General features: G+C 45.1%; 1 protein-coding gene across 8 annotated transcripts in view; it reads left to right on the top strand.

Annotated features, from left to right (window-relative positions):
* LOC118362955 (protocadherin Fat 1-like) overlaps positions 1 to 17,290 on the top strand; it is a 112,192-nt gene that overhangs the window by 51,798 nt on the left and 43,104 nt on the right. For 6 of the 8 annotated variants that reach the window (XR_008086311.1, XM_035743707.2, XM_052486617.1 and 3 more), the window contains exons 6-8: positions 664 to 880; positions 1,355 to 1,420; positions 2,233 to 2,372. Coding sequence is in view for 7 of the 8 variants with exons in the window: in XM_035743707.2 (XP_035599600.2) it covers positions 664 to 880; positions 1,355 to 1,420; positions 2,233 to 2,372 (423 nt within the window). In the remaining variant the exon portion in view is untranslated. The remainder of the gene's footprint in view (positions 1 to 663; positions 881 to 1,354; positions 1,421 to 2,232; positions 2,373 to 17,290) is intronic. The other 2 variants (XM_052486614.1, XM_052486616.1) reach the window with 1 other exon arrangement.

The raw sequence follows: 17,290 nt of genomic DNA on the forward strand, positions 1-17,290 counted from the left end.
CTTGGCAAAGGAGAAATGCTCACTAACAGGGATGTAAACAAATTTGTGCACAACATTTGAGAGAAAAAGCTTTTTGTGAGTATGGAACATTTCTGGGATCTTTTCTTTCAGCTCATGAAACATGGGACCAACACTTGACAGGTTGCGTTTATATTTTTGTACATATCGGACTGGGGGCTTTGATTTATTCACATTGATTTACTTTTACATTTCCAATGTACATGTCATATTGCATTTGTTGATAGCATTTTGAGGTTTAGGATAGTCACAGTACTTTTATGTCATAGTACTTTTGGGCCAGTGTTGCCTGTGATAGAGTTATCTCACTTGACGGAATTAGACACTTAACACAGTAATCTCCCCGGACATCTGTTTAACGGGGGACGCCATGGTAACAGGTGTTCTGCTCGGTGGTTGTTTTTTTCCATGTGGGCTGGCTGGCCGTTCTTTGACCCCTTGGCCTATCTGTCTCTCACTCTATTTCTCTCTCTCTCTCTCTTGCTCTCTCTCTCTTTCCTCTCCCCCGTATCTCTCCCTGTGTTTTAATTCAAGTATTTTAATTCATGCTTTTTAAATGCTATCCGCTGGGAATCCAGTGTGTTTTGTTGTATAATTTAGTTACCAAAAATCAATTCAAATCAATTCATTCCCTCTCTCTTTCAGATCAAAGCGGTGGACAACGGGCGCCCCCAGAAGTCGTCCACCTGCCGGCTGCACATCGAGTGGATCCCCAAGCCGGAGGTGGCGGCCAGCGCCCCCCCCCTGGCCTTTGAGGAGCCCCCCTTCTTCTTCTCAGTGATGGAGAGCGACCCCGTGGCGCACATGGTGGGGGTCATCACCACGGAGACGTCGGACACGCCAGTCTGGTTCGAGATCACAGGTGAAACCTTGACGAGTGGCTGCAGGGTTCCGTTTCAGGTTGCGTGTGGGTCTGTGCATACGCGCATGCGTGTGTATGTGGGTCAGTTGAATGCGCTCTAGAAGGAGATGAATCTAGTTGTATAGACAAGGGAAGACATACCCGGCATAGATTCTTGTAGTATTCTTCTTAGCACTAACCCAAGCAAAGCGAATATGAGTGTGAACCCAACAAACCCAAAAACAAAACCAACGTACAACCTATTTTCTCCTTGCTCCCTGTAATAATTGAGTCTCTAATAGTGACTTCTTTGCATGGTGAATGTTAACATCTCTACTGCATACATTTCCTGAAAATACTTCTCCCTCCTCTCTTCTAACCAACGTTTGACTGACGCCTTGCCTCTCTCTTTTTTTCTCTATGTTTTCTTCTTCTCTGCTTCTCTTCTCTTCTCCTTTGGGAATGTCTCTCTTGTACTGGATTTGGTTTGTCCAGAAGGAGACACGGGGGAAGTGTTTTACGTCGCTCAGATGGCTTGCGACCTCAACTGTACAGCGGAAGGTAGATCTGCTGTAATGGGATCTCTCTGCTGCCCTTGGCTGTATTAAGTGATCTCTCTAGTACCGTTGGAGATTGTTGACTGTGATGTTTGACATGCAGATCTGGGTTCAAAAACGATTTGAAATCATTTCAACTGCTCTAGGTGTGCTTGACTGAGCTTGCCTGGCTTCATAGACCAATAGGAGTGCAAACCCCGCCCAAAAGTTCAAATGGCGTTTGAACCCAGTCGTGCTGTCACGTGGCTGAGCTTGTGCATTTGTTTCTGTCGTTCTTGTGATCGTGTGACAACAGATTTACGTCAACACATATACCGCACGTGAACATGAACATATGGCTCCATTTTGTCTATGTACTGTATGTGTATTTCATTCACGGTGTCTCGTGGAATCTATTGACACATGCAACTAACTGTACGTGATTGATGTATACACATCATACCACTTGCACATATGGTTCCATAATGAGCCTGGAAAGTTAACATAAGTACAGGGAAATGTTTTTTACATCGGTGATACACAGTGCAGTACATGTGTGCTTCTGTATGTATCAACAATAGGGATAATGTTGCTTATCATATTGATGTAGGCAACAGTATGGATAATATACATTTATTATTATACATGGATTACATACAATTTATGTATAAGTTCCTCTTGCCTAATGCCATGGCCAAACAGAACCCGTATGTCACTGTTAGCTTACCTAGCTCCAGTACTGCGTTATAATTTAAACAGGTGATGATGGCCCCACTCATTTCCTGTCCATTTTAATTTGTGGGCCCGCCTAACCCTTCCTTCCGTCGTTTCCACCAGGTGGGAACTACGACAGCCGCTTTGACGTGGGCAAGGCCAGCGGGACCCTGATTGTGGCGAGGCCCCTCGACGCCGAGCAGAAATCCAATTACAACCTGACAGTGGCGGCAACGGACGGGACGCGATTTGTCAGCACCCAGGTAATTGGAACGTTAATGTTTGTTGGCGGCGGTAGAGTTTTTCACGGATCCTATGAGGTAGGATGAACCATGAACCATGGTTTGCACAAGAGTCCTCATTCTGTGTCCATCCGTTTTCAATGCTTTTAGTTGTGATTTTCGGCACTCTTGCCAAATTTAAATTAACTTGTGACTCCTTTTGTCAGACAGACAGACGAGGGGTTAAGCAAGGAGGTGGATCTAGAGTGAGGTCAGAAATTCTGTGCGCCCATCCATTGCCTGTTTTTGATTAGACTCGTGCGTGGGTTAACACCACACCGGGCATACTCCAGGTGCTCGCTTTTCCAAACTTGACCCCTAACATCATAACATGTGCTTGGCGGACATTCCTTCTTCTCTCTGTCCACATATACCGGCGGCAGAAGAGGTCTACATCCCAAATGGAACCCTGTTCACTCTATCTTGCACTTTATAGGGAACAAGGTGCGATTTGGGATACAGGCAAGGAGCGTTCAGAACCGCTTTCTTGGCAGACCAGCTCCGGGATTCTTCCATTGTCTCATTTCTGATGGGCCTAGGAGCGAGGGAGGAAGAAGGAGAGGAGGGCGGAAGAACGGTGCCTGTCTAGCCAGGCTCTTTTTAAAAAGTGTGCATTCCACAGCCCGTGTCTGCAGCTTCCCCCTCCCACTGCCTGCATGTCTTTTCTTCTTCCCCCTCTCACTGAACCTGCATGTCTTTTCTTCTTCCTCTCCCTCTCTCTCTCTCTCTCACTGAACCTGCATGTCTCTTCTCTCTCTCTCTCTCTCTCTCTCTCTCTCTCTCTCTCTCTCTCTCTCTCTCTCTCTCTCTCCTTTTTCTCTCTCTCTCTCTCTCTCTCTCTCTCTCTCTCTCTCTCTCTCTCTCTCTCTCTCTCTCTCTCTCTCTCTCTCTCTCTCTCTCTCAGGTCTCTCTCTCTCTCTCTCTCTCACCTCTCTCTGCTAGCCATTATGTGAAATTGTTAACTTATTGGCCTCTCCGTTTCCAATCCACAGTCCAGACCGGCGTTCAAATAGCATTTGTTTACATTCAAAGTGTTTCATTGTGCATGTCTAGTGACACGTTTGCTCTTTTAGGACTATCCTATTCATTCCATTGTGCCAGGCAAGCTCAATCAAAGTATTTGAAATAAAACACACACTATTTCAATTAGAGGTTGACCGATTTATTTGGCATGGCCAATTAATTAGGGACGATTTTCAAGTTTTCATAACAATCTGTAATCAGCATTTTTGGACGCCGATTATGACTGATTGCAGGCCAAGGTAAGTTGCTAGCTAGCATTAAACTTATCAACTTATTAAACTTGTAAAAAACAATCAATCTTCACATAATCACTAGTTACCTACACATGGTTGACGATATTACTAGGTAAACTAGCTTGTCCTGCGTAGCATATAATCAATCGAATCACAGCCTACGTCGCCAAACGTGTGATGATTCAACAAAAGCCCATTTGTGAAAAAAGCACAATCTTTGCACGAATGTACCTAACCATAAACATCAATGCCTTTCTTAAAATCAGTACACAGAAGCATATCGTTTTAAACCTGCATATTTAGTTAAAAGAAATTCATTTTAGCAGGCAATATGAACTAGGGAAATTGTGTCACTTCTCTTGCATTCATTGCACGCAGAGTCAGGGTATATGCTACAGTTTGGGCTGCTCTTTCTTCCTCCCTCGCTCCTATGACATAACATTGAAGGTTGTGCAATGTAACAGCAATATTTAGACTTGGGTTTGCTACTGTTCCTTATTTCACTGAAAGAATAAGAGTTTTGTTTTCGAAATAATTGCTTCCGGATTTGACCATATTAATGACCAAAGGCTCGTATTTCTGTGTTTATTATAATTACAATAAATTGGTATCGGCTTTTTTTGGTCGTCCAATAATCGGTATCGGCGTTGAAAAATCATAATCGGTTCGACCTTGAATTTCAACCCAGGTTCCTATCCATAGTCACAGTCTCGGCCTATCGACTCTGGGAATTCCAATGAAATTCCAATTCCAATGGTTCTGTGCCTCTTCTCAAAAGCATTAAGAGATCTGTTTTGGGGGGGGGGGGAACTCTACTTGTTGTCTCTGCCTGTAAATAGAGCCTTTTATCATGTGGCCCTGTGCGCCGCCGAGCCCCTCTCAGCCTGCTGGGTTGGGGCAGCGAAGCGGGCGGATGTGTTTTCCACAGCCCGCTGAAAGAAGCGTCGCTAAATGGAGGCTTCAGATCCATCACAGAGCGCCCTATTGTCATGTGGAGAGAGACAGAGACACACACACACACAGGCAAAATGCACACACACACACATACATGCATGCTTGCATATGTAAGCACACACACACAAATACATACAGTACCAGTCAAACGTTTGGACACACTTACTCATTCCAGGGTTTTTCTTTATTTTTACTACTACTGCTACATTGTAGAATAATAGTGAAGACATCAACACTATGAAATAACACAAATGGAAGCATGTAGTAATAAAAAAAGTGTTAAACAAAATACACTGCTCAAAAAAATAAAGGGAACACTAAAATAACACATCCCAGATCTGAATGAATGAAATTAAATACTAAATGAAATAATGAATGAAATTAAATACTTTTTTATTTACATAGTTGAATGTGCTGACAACAAAATCACACAAAAAGTATCAATGGAAATCAAATGTATCAACCCATGGAGGTCTGGATTTGGAGTCACACTCAAAATTAAAGTGGAAAACCACACTACAGGCTGATCCAACTTTGATGTAATGTCCTTAAAAGAAGTCTAAATGAGGCTCAGTAGTGTGTGTGGCCTCCACGTGCCTGTATGACCTCCCTACAACTGGGCATGCTCCTGATGAGGTAGCGGATGGTCTCCTGAGGGATCTCCTCCCAGACCTGGACTAAAGCATCCGCCAACTCCTGGACAGTCTGTGGTGCAACGTGGCGGAGGGTGGATGGAGCGAGACATGATGTCCCAGATGTGCTCAATTGGATTCAGGTCTGGGGAACGGGCGGGCCAGTCCATAGCATCAATGCCTTCCTCTTGCAGGAACTGCTGACACACTCCAGCCACATGAGGTCTAGCATTGTCTTGCATTAGAAGGAACCCAGGGCCAACCGCACCAGCATATGGTCTCACAAGGGGTCTGAGGATCTCATCTCGGCCAGGCTACCAGAACATGGAGGGCTGTGCGGCCCCCCAAAGAAATGCCACCCCACACCATGACTGACCAAACCGGTCATGCTGGAGGATGTTGCAGGCATCAGAACGTTCTCCACGGCGTCTCCAGACTGTCACGTCTGTCACGTGTGCTCAGTGTGAACCTGCTTTCATCTGTGAAGAGCACAGGGCGCCAGTGGCGAATTTGCCAATCTTGGTGTTCTCTGGCAAATGAAAAACATCCTGCACGGTGTTGGGCTGTAAGCACAACCCCCACCTGTGGACGTCGGGCCCTCATACCACGGAGTAGAGTCTGTTTCATGGAGTCTGTTTCTGACCGTTTGAGCAGACACATGCACATTTGTGGCCTGCTGGAGGTCATTTCGCAGGGCTCTGGCAGTGCTCCTCCTGCTCCTCCTTGCACAAAGGTGGAGGTAGCGGTCCTGCTGCTGGGTTGTTGCCCTCCTACGGCCTCCTCCACATCTCCTGATGTAATGGCCTGTCTCCTGGTAGCGCCTCCATGCTCTGGACACTACGCTGACAGACACAGCAAACCTTCTTGCCACAGCTCGCATTGATGTTCCATCCTGGATGAGCTGCACTACCTGAGCCACTTGTGTGGGTTGTAGACTCCGTCTCATGCTACCAGTAGAGTGAAAGCACCGCCAGCATTCAAAAGTGACCAAAACATCAGCCAGGAAGCATAGGAACTGAGAAGTGTTCTGTGGTCCCCACCTGCAGAACCACTCCTTTATTGGGGGTGTCTTGCTAATTGCCTATAATTTCCACCAGTATTCTATTACATTTGCACAACAGCATGTGAAATGTATTGTCAATCAATGTTGCTTCCTAAGTGGACAGTTTGATTTCACAGAAGTGTGATTGACTTGGAGTTACATTGTGTTGTTTAAGTGTTCCCTTTATTTTTTTGAGCAGTGTATATTTTAGATTCTTCAAAGTAGCCACCCTTTCCCTTGATGATTTACACACTCCTGACATCCTCTCAACCAGCTTTAGCTGGAATTATTTTCCAACAGTCTTGAAGGAGTCCCCACATATCTTGAGCACTTACTTGTTGGCTGCTTTTCTTTCACTCTGTGGTCCAACTCATCCCAAACCATCTCAATTGGGTTGAGGTCGGGTGATTGTGGAGGCCAGGTCATCTGATGCAGCACTCCATCACCCTCCTTCTTGGTCATATAGCCCTTTCACATTCTGGAGGTGTTTTGGGTCATTGTCCTGTTGAAAAACAAATTATATTCCCACTAAGCGCAAACCAGATGGGACGGCGTATCCCTGCAGAATGCTGTGGTAGCCATGCTGGTTAGGTGTGCCTTGAATTCTAAATTCTTCATCAAGTGTCACCAGCAAAGCACCCCCACACCGTGACACATCCTCCTCCATGCTTAACGGTGGGAATCACACATGAAGAGTTCATCCATTCACCTACTCTGTGTCTCACAAAGACAAGTCGGTACTATAGTTTGGGCTGAGGTCCCGCTAACGGGATCGATATGACAACAGCCAGTGAAAGTGCAGGGCACCAAATTCAAAACAACAGAAATCCCATAATTAAAATTCCTCAAACATACAAGTATTTTACACCATTTTAAAGATACACTTCTTGTTAATCGCACCACAGTGTCCGCTTTACATCGAAAGCAAACCAAACTGACTTCCGGCGCTGACAGAGATGGCCACCTCGCTTCGCGTTCCTAGGAAACTATGCAGTTGTTTTTTGTTTTTTTACATGTTATTTCTTACATTAGTACCCCAGGTCATCTTAGGTTTCATTACATACAGTCGGGAAGAACTACTGAACATAAGAGCATCGTCAACTCACCATCAGTACGACCAAGAATATGACTTTCGCGAAGCGGATCCTGTGTTCTGCCTTTCACCCAGGACAACGGAATGGATCCCAGCCGGCGACCCAAAAAAACGACTTCGTAAAAGGGGGAAACGGAGCGGTCTTCTGGTCAGACTCCCGAAACGAGCACATCGTGCACCACTCCCTAGCATTCTTCTCGCCAATGTCCAGTCTCTTGACAACAAGGTTGATGAAATCCGAGCAAGGGTAGCATTCCAGAGGGACATCAGAGACTGTAACGTTCTTTGCTTCACGGAAACATGGCTCACTGGAGAGACGCTATCGGAATCGGTGCAGCCAGCTGGTTTTTCCATGCATCGCGCCGACAGAAACAAACATCTTTCTGGTAAGAAGAGGGGCGGGGGCGTATGCTTCATGGTTAATGTGACATGGTGTGATCATAACAACATACAGGTACTCAAGTCCTTCTGTTCACCTGATTTAGAATTTCTCACAATCAAATGTCGACCGCATTATCTACCAAGGGAATTCTCTTCGATTATAATCACAGCCGTATATATTCCCCCCCAAGCAGACACATCGATGGCTCTGAACAAACTTTATTTTACTCTTTGCAAACTGGAATCCATTTATCCGGAGGCTGCATTCATTGTAGCTGGGGATTTTAAAAAGGCTAGTCTGAAAACAAGACTCCCTAAATTTTATCAGCATATCGATTGCGCAACCAGGGCTGGAAAAACCTTGGATCACTGCTATTCTAACTTCCGCGACGCATATAAGGCCCTGCCCGGCCCTCCTTTCGGAAAAGCTGACCACGACTCCATTTTGTTGATCCCTGCCTACAGACAGAAACAAAAACAAGAATCTCCCGCGCTGAGGTCTGTTCAACGCTGGTCCGACCAATCTGATTCCACACTCTTAAGACTGCTTCCATCACGTGGACTGGGATATGTTTCGACAACAACATTGACGAATGCGCTGATTCGGTGAGCGAGTTCATTCAGAACATGTGTTGAAGATGTCGTTCTCATAGCAACGATTAAAACATTCCCAAACCAGAAACCGTGGATTGATGGCAGCATTCGCGTGAAACTGAAAGCCCGAACCCCTGCTTTTAATCAGGGCAAGGTGACCGGAAACATGACCGAATACAAACAGTGTAACTATTCCCTCCGCAAGGCAATCAAACAAGCTAAGCGTCAGTATAGAGACAAAGTAGAATCTCAATTCAACGGCTCAGACACAAGAGGTATGTGGCAGGGTCTACAGTCAATCAACCTGACACCCTAGACCCACTCCAATTTGCTTACCGCCCAAATAGGTCCACAGACGATGCAATCTCAACCACACTGCACACTGCCCTAACCCATCTGGACAAGAGGAATACCTATGTGAGAATGCTGTTCATCGACTACAGCTCGGCATTTAACACCATAGTGCCCTCCAAGCTCGTCATCAAGCTCGAGACCCTGGGTCTCGACCCCGCCCTGTGCAACTGGGTACTGGACTTCCTGACGGGCCGCCCCCAGGTGGTGAGGGTAGGCAACAACATTTCCACCCCGCTGATCCTCAACACTGGGGCCCCACAAGGGTGCGTTCTGAGCCCTCTCCTGTACTCCCTGTTCAGCCACGACTGCGTGGCCACGCACACCTCCAACTCAATCATCAAGTTTGCGGACGACACAACAGTTGGTAGGTTTGATTACCAACAACGACGAGACGGCCTACAGGGAGGAGGTGAGGGCCTGTGGTGTCAGGAAAATAACCTCACATTCAACATCAACAAAACTAAGGAGATGATTGTGGACTTCAGGAAACAGCAGAGGGAACACCCCCCTATCCACATTGATGGAACAGTAGTGGAGAGGGTAGTAAGTTTTAAGTTCCTCGGCGTACACATCACAGACAAACTGACTTGGTCCACCCACACAGACGGCATCGTGAAGAAGGCGCAGCAGCGCCTCTTCAACCTCAGGAGGCTGAAGAAATTCGGCTTGTCACCAAAAGCACTCACATACTTCTACAGATGTACAATCGAGATCATCCTGTCGGGCTGTATCACCGCCTGATACGGCAACTGCTCCGCCCACAACCGTAAGGCTCTCCAGAGGGTAGTGAGGTCTGCACAACGCATCACCGGGGGCAAACTACCTGCCCTCCAGGACACCTACACCACCCGATGTCACAGGAATGCCATAAAGATCATCAAGGACAACAACCACCCGAGCCACTGCCTGTTCACCCCGCTATCATCCAGAAGGCGAGGTCAGTACAGGTGCATCAAAGCTGGGACCGAGAGACTGAAAAGCAGCTTCTATCTCAAGGCCATCAGACTGTTAAACAGCCACCACTAACATTGAGTGGCTGCTGCCAACACACTGACTCAACTCCAGCCACATTAATAATGGCAGTTGATGGGAAATGATGTAAAAATATATCACTAGCCACTTTAAACAATGCTACCTAATATAATGTTTACATAGCCTACATCATTCATCTCATATGTATATGTATATACTGTACTCTATATCATCTACTGCATCTTTATGTAATACATGTATCACTAGCCACTTTAACTATGCCCCTTTGTTTACATACTCATCTCATATGTATATACTGCACTCAATACCATCTACTGTATCTTGCCTATGCCGCTCTGTACCATCACTCATATATCTCTATGTACATATTCTTATCCCCTTACACTTGTGTCTATAAGGTAGTAGTTTTGGAATTGTTAGCTAGATTACTTGTTGGTTATTACTGCATTGTCGGAACTAGAAGCACAAGCACTACACTCGCATTAACATCTGCTAACCATGTGTATGTCACAAATAAAATTTTATTTGAAGTCACAGAAAAACACAGCCATTTTTCCAGCCAAAGAGAGGAGTCACAAAAAGCAGAAATATAGATAAAATAAATCACTAACCTTTTATGATCTTCATCAGATGACACTCATAGGACTTCATTTTAAACAATACATGTATGTTTTGTTCGATAAAGTTCATATTTTCTTTTAAATGTTTACATTGGCGCATTATGTTCAGTTGTTCCAAAACATCCAGTGATTTTGCAGAGAGCCACATCAATTTTCAGAAATACTCATAATAATCATTGATTAAAGATACAACTATTATGCATGGAATTATAGATACACTTCTCACTAATGCAACCGCGGTGTCAGATTTCAAAACAACTTTACGGAAAAAACACACCATGCTATAATCTGAGTACGGCACTCAGAGACCAAAACAACCCAACCAGATATCCGCCATGTTGTGTAGTCAACAGAAGTCAGAAATAGCATTATAAATATTTACTTACCTTTGATCTTCATCAGAATGCACTCCCAGGAATCCCAGTTCCACAATAAATGTTTGTTTTGTTCGATAATGTCCATCTATGTCCAAATACTTCCTCTTTGTTAGCGCGTTCAGTTCACATATCCAAATGAATGCCGCGCGATCACTAGGCGCAGACAAAGTCAAAAAGATCCGTTACAGTCAATAGAAACATGTCAAACGATGTATAGAATCAATCTTTAGGATGTTTTTAACATAAATCTTCAATAATGTTCCAACCAGTGAATTCCTTTGTCTGTAGAAATGCAATGGAACAGAGCTCGCTCTCACGTGAACGAGCATGGCCAGCTCGTGGCTCTCTGGCAGACCTCTGAGTCATTCCCCTGTCATTCGCCCCCATTTCACAGTAGAAGCATCAAACAAGGTTCTAAAGACTTTTGACATCTAGTGGATGCCGTAGGAAGTGCGATATGACCAATATCCCACTGTATCTTTGATAGGCAATGAGTTGAAAACCTACAAACCTCAGATTTCCCACTTCCTGGTTGGATTTTTTCTCAGGTTTATGCCTGTCATATGAGTTCTGTTATACTCACAGATATCATTCAAACAGTTTTAGAAACTTCAGAGTGTTTTCTATCCAAATATACTAATATGCATATCTTAGCTTCTGGGATTGAGTAGCAGGTATTTTACTCTGGGCACCTTATTCATCCAAGCTACTCAATACTGCCCCCTAGCCATAAGAAGTTAACAAGAAATTTGTGGAGTGGTTGAAAAATAAGTTTTAATGACTCAAACCTAAGTGTATGTGACTTCAATTGTATCTTTCGGTCTTCCTTTCCTGTGGTGGTCAACATGAGAGCCACTTTCATCATGGCACTTGATGGTTTTTGCAACTGCACTTGACATTTTCCAGATTGACTGACCTTCATGTCTTAATGTAATGATGGACTATCGTTTCTCTTTGCTTATTTGAGCTGTTCTTGCCATAATATGGACGTTGTCTTCCACTCCTACCATGTCACAACACAACTGATTGGCACAAACACATTAAGAAGGAAAGAAATTCCTCAAATTAACTTTTAACAAGGCACACCTGTTAATTGAAATGCATTCCATGTGACTTCATCGTGAAGCTGGTTAAGAGAATACCAAGAGTGTGCAAAGGTGTCATCAAGGCAAAGGGTGGCTACTTTGAAGAATCTCAAATATAAAATATATTTAGATTTGTTTAACACTTTTTGGGTTACTACACGATTCTATATGTGTTATTTCATATGTTTGATGTCTTCACTAGTATTTTACAATGTAGAAAATAGTAACAAATAAATGAAAACCCTTAGTAGGCGTTTCCAAACATTTGACTGGTACCGTACACGCTTGCATATACACACACACACACACACACACACACGATCTTCGAGGACAATTCACTTCAGCTGACCCCTCCTTCATTCTCTTCTATCCCAGTCGATACATTGACTTATTAGTCAGATTTGGCCATGTTCAGAATACATAAATATCGGGTATCGCTGATTCCCCTGATCAGTTCTTTCCTCAGACAGCGAGGACGTTGTCATAAATGAGTGTATTTTATAGGAAATACGGTTCCAGTTGGGACGCATTCATGTTTTGACCAGTTGGATGGCGTGACAAAGGGGAGAAGTTACATAACACAATTAGTCATGGCGCTGACAGTGGTCAAAAGGCTCAGCACCCCGTTTTTCAAGTCTCCTCTCGTTACTGTGAGGGGTGTGTGAAGGCCTTTGTGGAGCCGAACCCTCTTAGTTAGACATCAGAGAAAATCAGTTGCAGGCCGCGGATTAGCACACATACAGGGAATTTGGGGAGTGGCGTGGGGGTGGTCTGGCCCGTTTTAGGGGTGCCTGTGTGTCAGGGGAGAGAGAGCGAGAGAGAATGCAAAATGTGTCAGTTTGACAATCTGTTGACTTTAAATTTTGTAAAATATTCAGTGTTACCCTTTTTGTTCAATCTTTTTTAGAAGGGATTTGAAAATACGTCAATATATATATATATATATAGAGATTGTCCCCCTGGATTTTTCCGCTTTTATAAAGTTCAATATTCTGTTTCAGCTTTTTAAGGTTTGGAGTTGAGTCAGTGGAGATAACAGAGTAATTGACTTTGTGGATGACACCCAAGTAAGACCCATTTTTGTGACGTTGCGTGTAAACCAAGGGGAAGATAACAATTTTTAAAAAACAACAGAACATGCCAAACAACGGATTCTAGATACAAAGGGATGTTTTGGGTACTTTGTTTTCTGTGACGGAGGTGTGCCGTGGACCCTGTGGCCGGGATTATGCCATTCGTTTAGTCGAAACGGAACGCGCACAGTTTCACTTACCTTCTCCTTCAATTCAAAGTCATGTGGTGTCTGCCTCTGCCAGACTTGATGGCCTATTTTCTTTCTTTTTTTCTCTCCAAGGAATGCGTTTGGTTGTTTTCTTGTCTTCTCCCTCTCTCTTTATTTCTCTCTTTCTGTTTCTATCAGTCTCTCACGCCGTTTCTATCGGTCTCCATCTCTCTCTTTCCCTCTTTCAATTCCCTTTCTCTCTTTCTCTCCCTCCCTCTCTGTTCCCTTCCAAATTTGAGGTTCTCCCTCCCTCCCTCTCAGTCCCACCATGCACAGATCATTATTTTTCTTTATTCTGTTAAGGGAGAATAAGGCCTAAACAAGAAACACTGGACCTCTGTTGGTCGTGTTCTTTTTCAATCCTATTTCGAGAAGCATGTAGCGACAGGTTGGACCGTGCCAACATCCCGGACCCAAAAACCTGCCACTTGGCGGGGGCGGGGAAGGGGCATCATTGCCCGCCTTACCAGGACATGGCGCCCGCTGAGGGAGGTGGCGTTTTTCTGCCTCACGTGTACCATGTTGGACGCCGCGCACGGGTCTGCTTTGGAGGTCTGTGTGGGGGAGGTGTGAACTCTCTCTCTCTCTCTCTCTCGCTCTGGCTTCATTTTCCCTTTCTGTCCCTCTCGGAAGTTGCTGGCTGGCTCTCGCTCGCGCTGTTGTTTGCTGTTCGGTTGTGGTTGGACCTAGGCTTATATGCCTGTTCCAGCTGCCTTGCTGACCTGTTCCTAGCTCTCTGACTGGCTAAGTGACACCATAGTGAAGTAAAGTGTTTCTGTGTGGTGTTCTGTTATGTGGGAGTTTGTCTGTCTTTCTGTCCATCTTTCTCTCTCTCTCTCTCGCTCTCTCTTTCCTGTCTTTCTGCCTGCCTATACCTACCTACCAAACGAACAGTCTGTCTCTCTGTCTGCCTCTTGCTCCAGAGCGGCGCCTCTGTCTCTCTCTGTCTCTGTCTCTCTCTGTGTGTGTGTGGGTCAGCTGATCCGAAGCAGGGGCGGAGTGAAACATTCCATCCTGGGCACCTCATCGGCAGGCTGCCCCCGTCCATTCCTTTCTTACCATCCTCCTGACCATCCTCCTGCTCTGCAGTCGTGCTTCAGGCTGTTGTGTCCACAATCTGCCTCAGCTCCCATTTATCGGTTTTCTTTTTTCCATCTTTCTCTCTCTCTTTCCATATTTGTCTTGTGTATTTGTCTTTATCTAACTGTTTATTCTCTTGGAGCCGTCTGTTCCCCTCTTTCTTCATATTGCATGTATTATGTCTTTATCTTTTCTCTCTTTCTCTCCCTCACTGTCTCCTCTCTGAATTTCACCTTCTATTTCTCTTTTCTTTCTGTCTCTCCCGCTCTTTTTTTCCCTCTTACTCATTGTGAATCGTCCTCTCCTCTCAGCCGTTTTCTCCCTTTCAGTATCTCTCTCACCTTTATTTTTTTTATCTTTCTCTTCATCCTTTCATCTCTTCATCTGTCATATGTTTCCGTTCACTGTCTCAGTCCCAATCGTGTTGCGTTGACCCGAGTCCCTCAGGAAGGTATCAAGAGTGAGGAAACTTCTCTCCTTTGCCGTCTTTTCAACCCCCAGTCACACTGCATCATTCAGATTCGGGGGTAATGCCCCTTTGAAAGTCTCTTGAAGAGGCTATATGCTTTCCTCCCCGAATGTGTGTTTTTTTCCTCGAAAAATAGACCGATGGATAGATGATAGTGGACATAAGTATTTTTCTTGGTCTCGTCGTCCCCCCCCTCCCCCGCCCCTTTCCTTACTGACGGTATGTAGACTCACTTGGTGGATGGTTGAGCGGATAGGAGCGGACACTCTCCTGGGATTTCTTTTTCTATTGCTTTTTTTTCTCTTTCTCTCAGGCCCAGCCGCTTGTGAAGGGCCCTCCTTTTGCTCACAGCGCTATCTGCCACCGTCCAGATTGAAACGCATTGTGTAGGGGCTCAACTCGTGGTGGCTGGTTGAGAATGTTTGTATGTGTGTGCAAACTGGATCGCAGAGGCCCCGGGGACCTCAGAGAGTGTGACGTCTGGCGTGACATGAAACGAGGCGCCTGGACTAGAGAGAGAGAGACTGGTGGGCTGCCAAGAGGGTCCTATCCATAACACCACAGACACCCCACTGGGGACCCCTTTATGGTCACACTGAGTACAATTTCAAGAATGATCTAAACAGGACCGTGCACAGGCGTTTTGGTGCTCAGAAATAACTTTCAGAGCTCAAAAATCACAACATACCAAATGTCTCTCTAGCCAAAATGTACAAATGTATAGACCTATTTATTTTCTAAATAAACAGCCAACATCACACATTGTGAGCAATCTTAATGCCAGACGACCAGAGGTGATTGGCATTGGGAAAAGAGGGTCTTATCAGCTGATCGGAGCGAATGATGACGTAAATGTGCTAGCTAGTTCGCTATGCTGTTGAAACCAACTTTTTTTAACTTGATGTTCTGCTGCTGACATCTAAGACGCAGTCAAGTTGCCCCATTCTATGTCCCTAACAGTGAGAGACACAGATATGACAGATACAACTCTAAAGTAGCCTCCTACCAGCATTCAAGTCTCGCAGCTAGTGGCCCCTACATGCAAGTCAGACAAGTGAGCTTCTTCGGGCTGGGCAGGGCGGGACATTTCTGAGAGCTTATGACATTTGCTCGTTTGATGAGCACTTTGTTACCTTTTAGATGACAACCAAAAATGAAAAGAGAATCTAAATTGAAACGAAAAGTAATTCATAGGAGGGCAAAAGGGCAGGTGCTCGGGCACAGGTTGAGCCCCATCTGTGGACGTGCCTGTATCCAGATAACAGCCAGTTCCCTACAAAACTGTATGAGATAGAAAGCGAGAGGGATAGATTAGAGATGCAACTGTACAGTTGCAATATACGGTACACAGTGGTATGCAATTCTACTTGGACTGAGAAGAATATCTTCCAGAAGCTTAACTTTCATCCAATCCGCTAGCAGACTGATACAACTCTTGACTGTTAGCATGCCGCTACCATTTGAGACTGCCAGCTCTGAAGCCAAAGCACTGCCTAACTAGTATGTAACCTAGCCAATAGCTGTACTCCCCGCTGCTTGACATGGGCATCTGTGAACCCAGCCAGCCCTGCCAACCTCACAGCACACGACAGATTTTTAATGTTATCGCACCCGTCAGATTAGGCTATATTTGTCTCCTGCGCTCTGCTGGCAGTGCTCTCCATCCTCTCGTTGCTGTCAAGAGGCACCAACGGACATTTTTTGACAGCGTAGCAGAGCAGAGGTGTGGGCAGTGAGTGAGCTGCCTATTTCTGTCCTCTTGACTACGATTCCTACCGTAGCCCTGAATGCAAACATTGCTGGTCCTAATATTTCTCTTATTTCTTAATTCCATTCGTTTACTTTTACATTTGTGTGTATTGTTAGTTATCACTGCACCGTTGGAGCTAGGAACACAAGCATTTCGCTACACCCGCAATAACGTCTGCTGAATATGTGTATGGGCCCTTTGATTTGATTTGAACCGTGCCGCGCCGGCTCAAATATTTTGTTTTCACGTTGTCTTTTACAGCACGCTTCTAGCAACTATGGAGGATGTGCAACCAGGCCAGCCCAGTATGGCTCAGCTCGGCTTGGCTCAGTTTGGCCCTATATAGTGGGATTCAGGTATATGGATTCCAGCTGGATGTGTTATTCCCATGTGGGACATTGCCCCCTGGTGGCTGGCATCCAGGTGTCCAATCTGTGTTTTCCCTTTTGTTTCCGCCGTGGAAAAGCCCCGCCGGGCCAGCCACAGCCATTCCATGGGCTCGCCCTAATCCCTCGTCGGAAGTCCAGGAGACGAGTGGCTGACGTTGATTAAAAACAAGCCTCGCTGGATTTTTAGTTTAGGGACCAGGGATGTGATGCTTTGTATGAAATGGGGGACTTCCACATTGCCAACTGTGGTATTGTGACAAAAAGGTCTGTCTCTGTGTGGAAAATATATTTAGCAATATATGTGTTTTGTTGCAATATATGTTTTGGAGTGTGATGCTGTGTTATGAAATTACACAATGGCACTTTTTTTTAAATCAGAGATCGTGTGCATAAATATATCTGTCAATGTATTATTATACGCTCCTACTAAAGTGTGCCTCGGTGTATGAGCAGATATATACTTTTTTCAGAATCAATCTTCATCCTTGAACTATGAAACCCACGTTGTCCGTGTGACAAATAGCCGGTGACCCTTTTTGAATCTGCAAT

This window comes from Oncorhynchus keta, chromosome 29 (assembly GCF_023373465.1).
Source record: "Oncorhynchus keta strain PuntledgeMale-10-30-2019 chromosome 29, Oket_V2, whole genome shotgun sequence".
In the NCBI taxonomy this organism is placed as follows: Eukaryota; Metazoa; Chordata; class Actinopteri; order Salmoniformes; family Salmonidae; genus Oncorhynchus; species Oncorhynchus keta.